This window comes from Trachinotus anak, unplaced genomic scaffold (genome assembly GCF_046630095.1).
Source record: "Trachinotus anak isolate AG129_WGS33_773 ecotype Australia unplaced genomic scaffold, CSIRO_AGI_Tana_v1 ptg000013l, whole genome shotgun sequence".
NCBI lineage: Eukaryota > Metazoa > Chordata > Actinopteri > Carangiformes > Carangidae > Trachinotus > Trachinotus anak.
Genome location: NW_027273864.1, coordinates 19,534,534 through 19,549,578, shown reverse-complemented (window position 1 = coordinate 19,549,578; position 15,045 = coordinate 19,534,534). Strand labels below are relative to the sequence as shown.

The window sequence follows — 15,045 nt, the reverse complement described above, 5'->3', positions numbered from 1 at the left end:
AGGTTCGTGTGTGTGTGTGCGTGTGAGTCACATGCTGCTGTCACTTCCTGGTAAGAAAGCTTTTAGCTGTCAGTAATTTTTTTTTTTTTTTTTTTTGGTGCATATAGCCAGGAAAAGTTCTCTGAAGTGCATTTTGTTGTAACTTACTGGTCACTTGTTTACAGAGAAATGTCTGTTAGTCCCATTTATCTGTCTCCTCCTGTTTTTTTTAAATGAAATCAAACATTCATGGCTGTTAGTAGACATGTATTAAATCCATGCGGTTCTATGGATCCAATGCTTTGATTTATTGATCCGTCCTGGTCTGTATTATGATGTGCTGGGGTTTGTGTTATATAATTCTGGCGACTGAGTGTGTGTCTACATGCATCTTTGACTCCACCACTTGATGCCAGAACAACAGTTCAACAAGGCTGTTATTGCACTGTTGATGATACCTTATGACTCTGTGTAGTGTACAAACTGTACGTACGCATGAATAGACCACATGTATTAGACATAGACATTAAGTGTGACTTGTTGAGTTCATTCTTGACCTTGGCAGAAAGCTGCAACCAAGCAAGTTTCAAACAATGCATGATATTAAATATTTCAACATTTTCAGAAAATCTTTGCAGATGTTTCATGAGGAAAGAAATTAACTCATGTTTGTTCGACCTAACACACAATGGTCGGTGAAAAACTAGTGATTGTAACATGAAAGTAAACATAGCTTTTTGACTCAACTGAAGCCTGCACAAATACACGGAACTTGAGTTAAGAATATTTGGTTCATGGCATCTGTGTTAATTGTATATTTCAACATCTTTTTTCTGTTGTGTGTTTTTGTGCCTTGTCAGATCTGGGATATGAGTGATGACGAGAGCATCTGAAGACCCTAAGCCACCAAAAGGCCGGACACTCCAATCCATGTTTCTGTCTGTTTCTTCTGAATGGATCTTACATTTACAAAGGACAAGAGGAGTGAATGGCTCAGCGAGGGCTTTGTGGACAACACTGGACACGGTCACAAAATTCACATCATCAAAACCAAGTACATTACAGAGGCTGCTTCAGAAAAGTTGCTGGAAAGCTTTAAATTTTGATCCTAGATCAGCCAAAGTGTTGGATTCAAAATTCAGGTCAAATTGATTAACAGCGATATCTGATATCTGATTCAATGAACGTCTGTTTTCCAGTGTGACATTAGAAACGGGATCAAGTCAATATTCCACAATGTGTGTGTGAAGTTGTATTTAAGGGAGAACATGCCTGCTCTTATTACTTAATGATGTTCTCAGTCACATTTGCTCACAGTTTAGATCAGCTCAGCTCTCTGAGCTAAAACACAACAAAACACCCCACATTTGCATAAAAAAAAAGCTTCACTAAATGGTCATAGGTTCACTCACCCCCTACAGTCTCTCCATCATCACATTTAATGGATTTGCTGAAGAGCGTTTTGGCAAGACTTTGACAAACTACATCTGCTCGCTCATTCAGTTTGAAAAAGCGCTTCAGGTGAATTATGAAAATAGAAAAACACAGCCGACAACCGAGCAAATCCATCTATCTCCCTGTCTGTTTACTAGTGACAGTGATACATACTGTAAGGTTAATCGTAAGACCAGCTTTATTCCTTTCAAAGTATTACTCTGAGAAAACCTGCACAGACGTTACTGTACAGCAGCTCAACTGTGGCTTTTGATATAGAACCATTAGAAACAAACCTGTAGCCCAAAACGACAGTCTAATCTACAACAGCCAACAGAGAAAATGAAGGTCTTAATGGTTTGTTTGTGTTGATGCATGCAGGTGCTTATCTGTGCAGTTTTTTCTTTTTTTTTTTTTTTTTAAACAATGTGCTCTGTATCTGTTCTGCTAACATGTACAATATTTTCAATGTGATGAAATGTATTTCAAAAGCAGCTTGGCTACATCTGGAAGAGGATTAGTGCCGTGTGAAATAGAGAGTGAAGAATTGTGAGGAAAATACAGAATTTGAAATGAACTCTCAGAATTTAGACTTTTGCCTCCAGATTTATCCTTGTATGTGAGATTAAACTCAGGATTCACACTTTGTTTTCATAATTCTGTCTTTTCCCAGCTGTTTCTGTTGCCCTAATTCTCTTCTTTAAGTATTTCAACAAAAACTGGAATAAAATGTCTATTTCTCTGTTTACATCTGTGAGCTTTAAATTGCTGTGATTCAGATGTGTATCTACATTTGTCTGCTCTTTATTACCTTTGCACCTTTTTCATTCTCCAAAATAATCATCCCCTTGTACCATTGGTCTTAACCATTACACAGCATCAAACACACACAACACAGTTACAAGACAGAAGCCCACACACTCAGACAGTGGTTTAAAAGCACTTTATTGTTCATCAAGGCTACTTTACGTACAAAAAAGGTGGCCTGCCAAAACCTTTTTAGTAGGAGGAGACACAGAGCCACAAATTGACTGTTTTCTTGATACAATTTTTTTCTTTTACAGTTCAGAGTACTACTACCACTAAGTACATGCTACTTCCACTTCAAAAAGGACCTGGAAAATGTGGTACAGTCAGAGTAAAGACCAACTCCTCTGATTTATCTGCACAGTTTTCATGTTGTTTACAGTTGCAAAATGGCCTCCACAGATGGGAACCGTGACGTCCCCACAGCTCATTTGCTGCTTTGCTCATCTCAGCCTCACTTACAGGCAATGACACAGATGAGCTTGAGCACAAACTATGACTGAAATATGCTTTAGTGTTATGATTTCAATGAGCTTGTAATGTTAAACCAATTCTCATATAGACTGGATTTACCTGTAGCTCAGTTCCCATCTGTAAACCAAAAGCAGTCACCAAAGGACTTTCAACACCCAGTGTGTATTGTTTACATGCAGTGGTGGAAATTTTACCTGCCTGCTAGCCCAGGACTAATGTACATTTTTTTTTCTAACAGTTAAATGGAAATGGCCGAAAAGATGCACGGGGCTAGTGGCAATATCATTCTGTTCCATCGATGCAAAACATGCTAACTGATCACTGCCTGCTAAAAAAGGACTAACTCCTTTTGTGCACAAGTCAAACTTTTGTTCAGATGTCTCAGAAGTCACATGATTGAACACAATTTAAATGATTGCAGAACATCGGGGACCAATGGAAGTAGCGATTGTCACCGACACACCAGTGGCTTATTGTGGTTTCATACATTTATTGTGCTCCTGCACTTGAACCTTTACTCTAACAAGACAAACTCTATAAACAAAAAAGATCAACTTTTTTCACAGAAAAGAAAATGTAATGATTACAATATAAGGACAGGGAAAACAACAATTAAATAGCTACATATCATTAACAAATTAATTGTTCCTCAAAAAATACCTACGATTTTTTCTCTGTACATTCGTTACGCACAGCGTAATGATGGTCTTATAGTTACCTATTATAAAAAAGTTTTTTTTTATTAAGTGATTTTCCTACAGTGTGTAGGGAGTGTGTGCCGAAGCAAAAAGAGAGCCTCCTACCTACAGGGTGGTAGTAAAATAATAATGAGAAATAATAATAATAATAAAAATAATAGGAAAACAAAATGTTCTGGACACCGAGCCCTTTTCCCTCGTGTTTTCTAGCAAGTTGCTAACTACATCCAATCTCAATCATGGGTCAACTGAATCTGAGAGGAGGAGGAGGAGGAGGTTGTGTCACTATGAAAAGATTGAGTGGCAGCTGAACGTCTTGTGGCTCACAGACTGTGCTTACAGGAGCTCAGCTCCTGAAGCTCTGCTCCCCCCTCCCCCTCCCCAAACCTGCTAAAAATCACCATCCAAACCACTCTGATCCTGTCATAGAAAGCACACTGAGACTGGAGAAGACTCATTTGTTATGGAAACTAATTCACTGGCAGTTGGGTTATGATTTAACATTTTGGGATTCTACAACATTTACCACCACTTCTGGTTCTGTCACATCTGTTCTAATCGTAGAGGATGGAATGTGTCAACTTTCTAGAACACTGACATCCTGTGTAGAAAACTCTGCAAAGGGTGTAACAAACCAATATGAACCTTGCCACCTATAAACCTCAACTCAGAGACCTGAAATAATTTGGTATTTTTACTACTGAATGACACCAACCTCCAACCCCAGTTCATTAAGTTCTACGCTCTGAATGTCAAAAAAAAGTTCTATGGCATTGGTTGTTCCTTTGTCTTGTAGTATGGATTTGTGGCCAAAACGAGTAGAAGTGGACACCTTGTTGTTCCGGTAAAGATGCAAGAAACTGTGTCTGCAGAGTGTGTATGAGGCCTGAACAAAGTTCCCTATAGGAGGAATGTATGCCACCTTGGCGCAGGCTCTTTTATAGAGTAAAATTCATTTCTTCAGACTGCAGCAGTCTAGCTTAACTGCAGCAACAATACAATGTTGTTCAGAAAAGAAAGCACTGAAATACAAAAATAAGTCTGGACACCAAGTCACGACACAAAAAGTCAACTGCTAAGGGCTGAGAGAGCTTTGACAGCACATCATAAATTCCGATAACCAACAACCAAGTGTTGTTTTGATGGCTAGCTTCTCTCCTATGTTTTCCAATGCTGTTTTTGTGGTGTTATTTTTTGCTCTTTCATAGTACAAAATCCTTATTGTGATCATTTTAAGACACTCTTGTTACAGTCATAAAGATGTTTGAGAGCCGTCAACTCTAACTCTAACAATACCTCGATTCCCAAAAGCTTCCTAGCCTGCTAGCTTGTCCTCTACCAAGTGCTTTTTGGACTGTGGCAAGAATGTGGGTGAAGGAGATCATAATTATAAGATGGCACCCGACAGACTCACAGGCTAAGCTGCTTTTGTGGCAAGCAAGGCCCTGCGGACTAATTTGTGTCAATTTGGTGTCTCAGCTCAGTCATGCTGAAGGCTGTAGCATCCTGTACCACCGATGGATCAACATCTTAAGAAAACCATGACGGGCTGCATATCCCAAAGCCAACTCGACACTAGAGCGATCACGGCTCTGCTGCGGGAATGAGCTAATCGATTCGTGTGCCAAGATGGTTTTGAGAAACGCAGCTCTCATCATTAAACAGAGCCTGTCCGGAGGCTGTCCCACTATAGATGTTTGTTACCATACTGATATTAATGGAAAACAAAAATACAAAATTGTAATAATAACAATAACAATAATAACATGGAGTACAACTGACCCAGCAGTGAGTGTATAGTGTCTATGTCCGTTACTAACAACGAAAGAAGTAACAACTAACGTCCGAATGAAAAGGATAATAGTAGTTAAGATTGAAATGCTTAAAAACACTAATAGATACCAGCTATTAAAAACAAAACAAAAAAAAACATGCATCTGTAAAAGCATTAGTTTACCCTTCAAACCTTGTAGAAATCTACCAAACCACAGTGTGTAGGTGAGGGAGGGAGGGAGGAAGGGAGGGATAGCAGGGTGTAAGCCAAATATAATTACAACACCCATGTTCAAAGAGTTACAAAAACAAAGGCGTGTTTGAAGAGATCTGAATAATCTTCTCTCCCCCGGTCGAGAAACCAGACTATTTTCTTTTTTTTTTTTCTTTCAACCACAAAATGACATGCAGTGTCATCTATCCCCTCATCACTGTCAGCAGTTAAGCCTGTGAAACACATCAAAGCACATTGTTCAGCAAAGACCAACCTTCAACACAGTGCAGGTTAGACAACTGTTTTCCGTCTTAATCTCCTCTCATCATGGTTGTGATGTCCATCAACACCACAGTTCACTGATTTCAGAACCTGACTGTGCTTGGAAAAATCACCCTGCAACAATTTGGCACAATTTAAGCAGGTGAACTAATTTTGTATGTTTCTAGTGGGGCAGCAATATATTTATCCATGCTGATACCGATCAACACTGATTAATCCACATATTGGATGCATGTGTAGTTGATCATACATATGGTGAAGAAAGGTGGGTCAAGAAACTAATTCTGGCCACTACATCCTCATACTGTCCAGTCTGAATTGCAGGCTGGTGAAGTGAATTTAAGTTGTTTTGTCTTTCAATATTTTATACTTGCATATAAAATTGCATTTTCCTTACACTTTTCATGGCAACTGTAGACAAAATCACTGTGAAGTTACTCTAAAAAAAGGTGAGACATGAGTTTATCCACAATTCACATGACTTGTTTTGGGGATGTTATCCAGGGAAGTGGGACGATATAGCAGCTGGGTGACTAATGCTTCTGTCAGTATCCATGGTGATGGATATTTACTTAAATTGAAGAGCGGCCACTTCCTCCCACAGTGTACCTGATTGTTTATACCCTTGCCCTAATATGGAGAGCTCTCTGCACTGCAATTGTGACTTAATGTGGACTGATGCTCTGTCAAGTGATGATGGGGAGGGATCCATTTAGTTAACGGTAACTAAACACAGGCAGAACCAAGTGATGAGCACACAGTTAGGATACGGCCTGGTTTAGACAGTCAGACCTGGCAAAAGAAGCAACCTTTTTTCACCCACCTTCTCTCACCATGCAAACATGTTTTTTAACAGATGTAATAATCAACATGCAGTGATGTGGCAAAATTTGTTTTATATTGGAATAAATTATCCAAATCCAAATTACTTTGCATATTGATTTTATACTGCCCAACCCTGCTGGTGTGTAGTTTCCATTTTTCAGATATGCATAATAATTATGCATGTACTGCTTGTCATGGCCAGGTAAACTTTAAACAGGAATTAATGGGAGATCAAATAGAGGTCCAAACTAGTTTTAGCTCAGCTTTATCAGTCCCAGTGTGCGCAGTGCCAGATTGCAATACTGACATGCTAGCCTTTACCCTCTACGGCAGTAGTGCAAATCAGACCAAGTCGCTCGCTTAAGTATACACATACAGTAACATAATCACCTGAACACATACACAGGAGAGAGCGGGAGAGAGAAGGAAGGTGAGAGAATGAAGAAAGAGGGAGGGGTTTTACAAGATGGCTTTTTTGTTGTTTTGTTTTTGATGTGGGCATTGATAAACATCAGCCTCTAAGGTTTCTTTGGTAGCACAGTCAGGTGGTTTGTGATTATTTTCTCCAGAGTGTTTCTTTCTTATTTTTTCTATCAAATATCAGGCATCTCATAATGCAGAAGCAGTACACAAAACTACTGTTAAAGAAACAAAAACCAAAGAAGAAAAGAAAATTAATAATTAAAACACCGCCTTTCCTCTCCTCTTTTATGTACATATAACTACAGACACTTGCTCAGCTCCAAGCTTGATATGCAGGGATGATGAATGAATAGAAGGAGCAGCTTGATGCTCCTGTCAGTCCCCAAGTCGAGCCCTCATCACTCATTGCTGATTGTTGTCTGGCATTAACATACCAGAGGAGAGAAGGGAAAATACAACCTTTTTGTTATTGCTTGATTGATCCTCTATGAGTGCATAGAGAGAGCAGGCTTGAGGGCTGTGGATGTTTTTAGCAGACCAGCAGGCAGGCATTCCCTCTGGGATGCTGGTGACAGACCAGGAGTGACGGGGACATGGATGTTGGAGCCGGGATGATTGGGAGGGCTGGGGAAACGGGGGTAAATCCCTCTAAAATCCCTCACCCCTTCAGGAAACCACAGAGGGGGAGTGGTTGTGATTGACCATGTGACTGTCGGGGGAGGAGTTTGGGCTACTGCCGGACGACGAGGGACTCCCCTTATTTTTGATCTGCAACCAGGTCTCGCCCAGCGCCTTGGCAAAGTGGTCGTCCACCGAGCCTGTGATGGACACAGAGTTGGTGGCGGCGGGCTCAGGCTCCTTGTAGTTCTTCCCGAGGCTGCGGCGGAAATGCTCTTCAATCACTGGGTCACAGGCTGTGTTTGCTAAAAGACGCAGGATAGGAGAAGGCAAGAGAGAGTTTTTAGTTCCCATAATGAAATGAAAAACATCTCTAAAGCTCACTTGTATAATATTTAGTGGGTTATTTATTGCCCAACATCAGTTTAAAACACTGGTAATGTGCATTTTAGGTCAACGGAAAAATACTAACTCCAACGTCTACTTCACTTTTTCATTGCAGTTTTTTTATATTAAATCACCGTTTTAAATTTCACTGTTAACCTCAATGAGATCATAGGGATTTCACTGGTATTATAAAAACAGCCACAGTAAAGTTATCAACCCACAGAAAACATGACTGACACTCACAGACAGGACGAATAAAACAGACGTGTGTTTGGCTGAGGCCTCAAGTGACTTTAAGTACAGAGATAACAGACAAGGCAGTAAATAAAGCAGTTGATGTGCTATAAACAGAAACGCTGTGACTCGCTGAGAGAAAATTGGGATGTTTTTTTTTTTTTCACATCACTAGTTATATAAGTCATTCTGAATGTGGAGAGTATGGGCTGCTGTGTTTTCTCTGGAGAGAGATTTGCTCTTGTGGTAGTGTTTCCCACAAACTGTAGTGGGAAATTAGTTTGTTTCCAAAATTATACCCACTTTTAGAGACAAATGCACCCAATAAAAGTCACCTGGTAATCAGTATGCATAAATTATTGAGATATCATGTTTGCCCCTCATTGCTCCTTAAACCCAACCCACTGAAAAAATATTACTAATATAACAGAATATGAAGAATTAGGATTTCAAGTCTGTGTCTTTATGTATGTGTTCATCCAAATGCATTTGCATGAGTGCACTCACTGTTGATTCTCCTGTAGTTGTTTGTGAGGCTTGAGCAGCCATTATGGGAGACAGGACAGTGAGACAGGTTGCAGTTGCGGTTGTTGGCCGGGGCGCATGTGATCACTGAAGGACGATTCTGAAACACAAAGACAAAAATTCAAATCATCATACATCAAAACCAACCTGAAAATCCACTCTTATTATAACAATAAAACAAGACTTGTGAAGAGATGAGAAGCATAAATAAAAAGAGAAAAGAATTAGTGTGGGAAACATTACAGTAAAGAATACGGTCAGAAAGGAGGTTTGAAGTTCGAGGGAGAGGGAATGATTCAGTTACCACCTGGGTTTTAAAACATTTTTGGTTTACAAGCCAAACAGGAAATTTCTACTCTCAACCAACCACACAGCTAGGCTGATGAAAGCACATTAGTCACATTATGAGGGGACCTACCAGGGTTGAGGTTTACCCAAAAAATTTCTGAAAGATGTAGTCAGGATGCGCATGTTACCTGCTGGCGTTCCACGGCGCTGACTGTGTGCGGCACTGTGGTCATTGCTGCTGTGCTGCCACGTGCAGACTCCACCATGCTGTTTTTGGTGAGTGCCAGTGGCTGGTCCATGGCAGCTAAGCTGGCCAGGTGGTGATGGTGGTGGTGGGCGTGACTGTATATGTGATTGCTGTGGACTCCCAGACCGCTGGGCAACACCACGCGTTCGATGGGGCTTCGGCTACGGTCCTTTGAGACAGTAGAGCTGCGATAGTCTCCATTAGGTTTCCTGGGAAATAGAGGTAGAGACAAAAAGCCACATTAATTTACACAAAGCAGATTTATATAATGTCTATTCTATTAATGTCACAAAAGATACTGTTCTATAAAACTCAAGACTTGGAGTTAAAAAACATTTTTGTATTATATGTATTTAACCAACATGAAACAGGTTCCAAAAACTGACTATCAAATACCCAAACAAGATGAGGGAAGACTGGTGGCAAACGGAGTGAAAATGTACCAAGAGAATAGAGCAAAAAGATGAACAGTTGAGACAAATAAAGACAGAGAGGTAAAAAGGGGTTCAGAGAGCGAAAGAGATGGGATGAAATGAGGGTGAAAAGAGAGCACATAAACAAAAAGACAATTGTAAATGGGGTTCTGTGCAGGACCATTAATAGTGACCTCATACATACACTCTTACGTCTCAGATTCCAGGAGAGTTTGATAAGACTATTTTGCAAAAAGACGTGCTCACACACACTCACTCTCTTTTCTAGGAAGGAGGAAGGAACAATAACATTATCTAACGTGGATGGACTCCAAATTTATCCCTACAGAGGGGCAAAGGGGCATGAAGTTCAAAGTTTTAAAACGGTTTCCTCAGTAAGCAAATCAACTTTATCTCTCCAGTGAGCCTGCAGCCAGCTGCACTCACTGCTCTCAGTGAGTTCGCATAGATGTGAACTAAGCAGTTATCTCTAGCTGCAGCTCACTGTCGACATTTGATTAAATCTGCCAAAGTTGTCATTGACGTCTCTATTTTTTTAGGGGTTTTTTTACGTTTTCTTTCCCACAACACCCACAATCACAACCAAACTGAATACTAAAGGTGAAAGAAGATGGGCTGGTCACAAACTTTCCATATGGAAGAGAATTACTTCCCATCACAAAGAAGTCCTGCTCTCTCCAAACTGTGAGCTCATATTTTAATCATTGAAACAGCAGAGATAAGGATAAGGGATTAAAGTAACGACAGTTTAACACAACACAGATTTTGGTCTCTTTCTTTCCCAGCTCCCAGCTCTGATGATAATGACTTTAATATGTAGTGAAGTAGTTGTGCCTGATGCTGTGCACACTTGCTTGCAGTTTAACAGGTAGCAATTATTTTGCTCAGTGCGTCAAATGTGGTCTGTGTGTGTGTGTGTGTGTGTGTGTGTGTGTGTGTGTGTGTGTGTGTGTGTGTGTGTGTGTGTGTGTGTGTGTGTGTGTGTGTGTGTGTGTGTGTGTGTGTGTGAGTGAGTGAGTGAGTGAGTGAGTGAGTGAGTGAGTGAGTGAGTGAGTGAGTGAGTGAGTGTGCGCGCGCGACTGTATTACACCCTTCCACTCCCCTCCTACAATTTGAGGCCCAGTTACAGGGAGCAAGATTTACTGTACTCGCCTCTCTCTATCTCTTCTTTTCTCTCCAGTTTCAAGCACCCACATTCTTACATCCATCCATTCACAAATCAGCACATATACACTGACTTCCTCCTTTCTACACAGATATATATGCTATACATAGACAATAAAGCTTCAGCTGGGGAAAAAAAACTGCACTCATACAATGGTGGACAGGACACAGCATGATCGTGCATTTTTATTCTTCACCATATACCGTGTGGAGGCATTTCCCTACCCATGTGAAAAAGTCTGAATGAGAACACACAGCAGACTTGAGGGGAAAAGCTGCAGCAGCCCTTTAAAGGTTTGTTTGGATGCAAAACAACAAGTTCAGGCAAACAGTTGTAGAGCCATGTGACCAGGCAACCTGACTGCTGGGTCAAGCATCTGGAGCCCACAGCACCGTCCTCCACAAATAAACAGTCTCCACGGAATACAGAGAGGGGGAGAGGAAAAACTGGGGAGAGGTGGTCGGGGGGGGTGGGGGGATAACATGTGAATGGTTCGGACCTCTACGTTAAGAAAGAGTGAGGTCGGTAGTTTCCTTCATTTGTGCCGAGGGCTTACATTAGCAGAGACCCCCTCTCTTTTTTTTCTCTCTTTGTCTTTCTTTCTTCTTTTTCTCTCACAATCGGCAGCAAACTTCCTGAAGGTTAAAGAGGGAGAGACTTGGCAGCTCTTACATAAACCCTGGCCGACAGCTCCCCAACAAGCTTTTATGTTTTTCCCTAGTGGCATCAATTTTCAGTTTCCTTCTTTATCAAATCGTCAAAAAATAAATAAATAAATGCCTTGTGGAGTTCATCAAATGAAAAATCTGGTTATAATAGTCACAAATGCTCAAGGTAATGCCCAAGTTATTGTTTGAATTACTGCAAAAGGAAATGTCAACTTTCAATCAAATGATACAAACCAAAGTCCTCTTGTATAACGCTGTTATCTTCAATTATAAACAAACCTTGATTAGCTAAAAGGCAAACAGATAATAAAGGTCTTTCTCTCTCGTCCCCACTCAGCAGCTGGGTCCTGGGTTAGGTTGTGGAAGTTGTTCCAAACTTTAATCATTGCCAAAGAGCAGACATGCCCACATCCTCACACAAGAGGGGCCGTCGCAGGAGCCAGCGAACGGGATCAACAAATCTGACCAATGAATGGTGTAGCTGTCGAATCCACCACCGCCCCCGCCTTCCCCTCGCCTGATTGCCCACCAAACCCTGGACCACAATTCATGCCAGGGATCAGGCATTCAAAACCCACTTTGTGTCTTTGTCTCTCTTACTCACCTCTCAATTATTGTTGGGGTCGCAGCTGGGGAAAGAGGGGGAGGAAGGAAAGGGCGAATGGTGAGGGCTACACATCACAAGAGATGGGCATGGGGGTGGTAACTAGGGCTAGAGCTGAGAAGAGAGGGTTACCAGGTCCGAGGCTAGAGGAGAGGATGAGAGCTCAACGTGGGAGACAGCATTTGAAAAGTAAAGAACTTTGAGACTTGGCACCTACATGAGTTATGGGGAGACAAAGTGAATGAAAAGAGGCAAGAGGAGTGGAGATTGTGGAGAAAAGACAGGGGAAGAGGTTGAGGATGCAGCTTAAACAATTTTCACAATAAATGTTCACTGGGTTACTAATCATTTTTAGATCAAGCATCAAATATGAAGTAAACGCCACGCAGCACTGGCTTGCTCTGAGGTGGGACAGACAGAGAAAAGGAGACAGGAGCGCTGATTTAATGATGTATGGTTATATTTAAGAGAATGCTGTCAGTTACATAAAAACCAACAAGCTCTCGTTAGCAGCACTTTAACTGCTGGCTTCTAATTTTTAGCAATAACTGTTGCTTTTGCCTGCTGAAGTGACTGTGCTGGCAGATTTTACCAGTTGGCCAGACAACAAAATGAAACTTTTGCCTTTGTCAAGGAGAAGTCAGCCCCATCCTCACTCTCAAATTGTCTGAATATTGGTGAGTCCCAATATTTTACAGGTCAAATCAATCAGACTGAACTCTTCTGACAGCAAAAGCAATCTATAGCAGGGAGTGAGTGCATCTTGCACCCTTTCACACTTGGCTTAAAGTGTAAGTCTTTCTGTAGCATTGTGATATTTAGAAAAACCTTAATAGAATATGTTAATTACAGTGATTGGCTGCGGTGGTCCCTACAGATCGTAAAAAGATCTGGGTTGATTGTTGGTGGATTTCAGGGAGTATGGTGGATTCAAATTCACAAACAAAAACTTTGGAACACATTTTGATAAAATATTTGTTCATGACACTGTCCTTGTTTGACCGGTTTAACTATTTGTTTTGATCATTCTAACTTGAATCGTGAGAAATACTGTATGTCCATGCATCAGAAAACTCAAACAATTTTAGCTTAAAATCATTAAAAAAAAAACAAGAAAAAAAAAAAACAAGCTTAAGTAGGGATGATCATTTGGATTTTGTTGACCGATAGCTGACGCTTATTAACCAACAAGATTTAAATGTACTACTTAGAATAGACGAGTGGCTGTACCTGATAAAAAATTATCAAGGCGGAACGGAACAATTTGGAGTGTGTAAACAGAGAGCAACACTGACGAGCACACAGACAGGCCATTCCAGCAGATCATCACAAAAGGCAATGGCCCTTTTAATTTCATCCTTGCAGAAGAAGCGATGCCCCGCTCATACAGGAACACATAAAAAGCTCTACATTATAAATTTATGAGGTTATTATAAAAATCTGCTCTATGTGTGATTAACAAAAGAGCAGAGGAGCAGAATTGCTTTTTGATCGGAGCTTCTGGTTTGAATAGCCAGACTACTGGTTGTGCAACACAGAGTCGGACTGGCATTAAACCCGACAGCTTATCAACTGGTTTTTATTCAGAAATAGCAACATGTCAACATGTTGTGTGGTTAGTCTGGTGCTCAGTCTCACAGCAAACAATACCTGCTCATGTCTAAGGATAGTTTACCTGTTTAACTGAAAGTATGAATTGGTCAAAATTCTTATTGTCAGTTAACGATTAATTTATGAACAACCGACATAAGAGTAACTGTTTTGCATAAGTTGTGGAGCACCTCTATTTTCAATGTGATTAACAGTACAAAGAGTGAGAGGGCTGACATTTCATGTGTGACATTTTTCTCCCAGTTGAAAATGGGAACAGTGTGACTGACATCAGAATGGATAGCTTGACACAATGAAATAGGGAGTTGACCTATTTGATTCTATTTTACTAGAGTCTGGGTTATGCGCAGCCTGGCATTAGTGGTAGTCACTGTGGTGGGCACTCACTAACAGATCCCTTAATTTAAAACCCAGGGAGTCCAACCCTCAATACATAAATGATATGGTCATATATCTTGAACAATATTACACTACTCAGATCTGTCATTAAGTGCTGCCTTTTAAGTAACCATTCACATGACACTCTGTCTTCAACTTAACCTCAAGTTAAAGATCCTGACTGTGATCATGTGTTTGAAAACTTAAAAAGGACTTAAAAAAAAAAAACAGCTGTATGTCTGTTTTCTTGTAAAATGTGAAAACTTGTAATTTGCTCTTGCCAGAATAACAATAAACTCTGTATGTGTCAACATGTCTAAATACCACAATGAAACTAAATAAAACAAATATAAACAAATGAAACAAACTTTAAAAATATGGTTTAGTTTTCAGAAGTGTGCCTGTTTTAGCTCTATAGGAGACTGCAAATTTGGTGAGTTAGTTATATTTTACTTTGAGGCAAAGATACAGGAGCTATAAAAGTGCTAGGCTTTTTCTCACAATTGTGCTCCAGAGTCTTCAGAAAAAACCTCACTACAAATCTTTGGTTGGGCAGAGGCTCATATCCTACTCCTTTAAGAAATGAATAAAGAAAGGGCAAGAAGAGAGAGAGAGAGAGATACACACAGGAAACATCTGGGAAAAATCAGGGTGTAGAGAGAAGACGACGACAAAAAAGAAAAAAAAACAGGAGGAGGATGAAGGCTCAACCACAGGTTACAACCAGGCCCAAGCTCTGCGAGGTCTGCAGAAACCCACAAAATGGATATATATACACACACACACGCACACGCGCACGCGCACACACACACACACGCGCGCGCGCGCACGCACGCACGCACACACACACACACACACACACACACACACAGAAATTGAGCCACAGGGCTTACCCGGGCTATGTATATAAAGTATACAAACATCTCAACACAGATTAATCCACTCAGTCCAGGCTGTAGTAGTGAGACTGAGCGGAA

The 15,045-nt window shown here is 40.7% G+C and overlaps 2 protein-coding genes across 7 annotated transcripts in view; one reads left to right on the top strand and one right to left on the bottom strand.

Moving 5' to 3' along the window:
* The window catches only part of atg7 (ATG7 autophagy related 7 homolog (S. cerevisiae)), a 55,584-nt gene extending 53,423 nt beyond the window's left edge, over positions 1 to 2,161 (top strand). For 4 of the 5 annotated variants that reach the window (XM_071495422.1, XM_071495424.1, XM_071495423.1 and 1 more), the window contains exon 21: positions 840 to 1,011. In XM_071495422.1, the coding sequence (XP_071351523.1) occupies positions 840 to 872 (33 nt within the window). In that variant the 3' untranslated portion in view covers positions 873 to 1,011. Of the gene's footprint in view, positions 1 to 839 lie in introns of all 5 variants that reach the window. The other variant, XM_071495427.1, reaches the window with a different exon arrangement.
* A 3,373-nt stretch (positions 2,162 to 5,534) lies between these two features.
* vgll4b (vestigial-like family member 4b) overlaps positions 5,535 to 15,045 on the bottom strand; it is a 37,767-nt gene continuing 28,256 nt past the window's right edge. For both annotated transcript variants that reach the window (XM_071495430.1, XM_071495429.1), the window contains 3 exons: positions 9,150 to 9,417; positions 8,656 to 8,773; positions 5,535 to 7,832 (listed from right to left, as the gene is read on the bottom strand). In XM_071495430.1, coding sequence (XP_071351531.1) covers positions 7,576 to 7,832; positions 8,656 to 8,773; positions 9,150 to 9,417 — 643 coding nt within the window. In that variant the 3' untranslated portion in view covers positions 5,535 to 7,575. The remainder of the gene's footprint in view (positions 7,833 to 8,655; positions 8,774 to 9,149; positions 9,418 to 15,045) is intronic.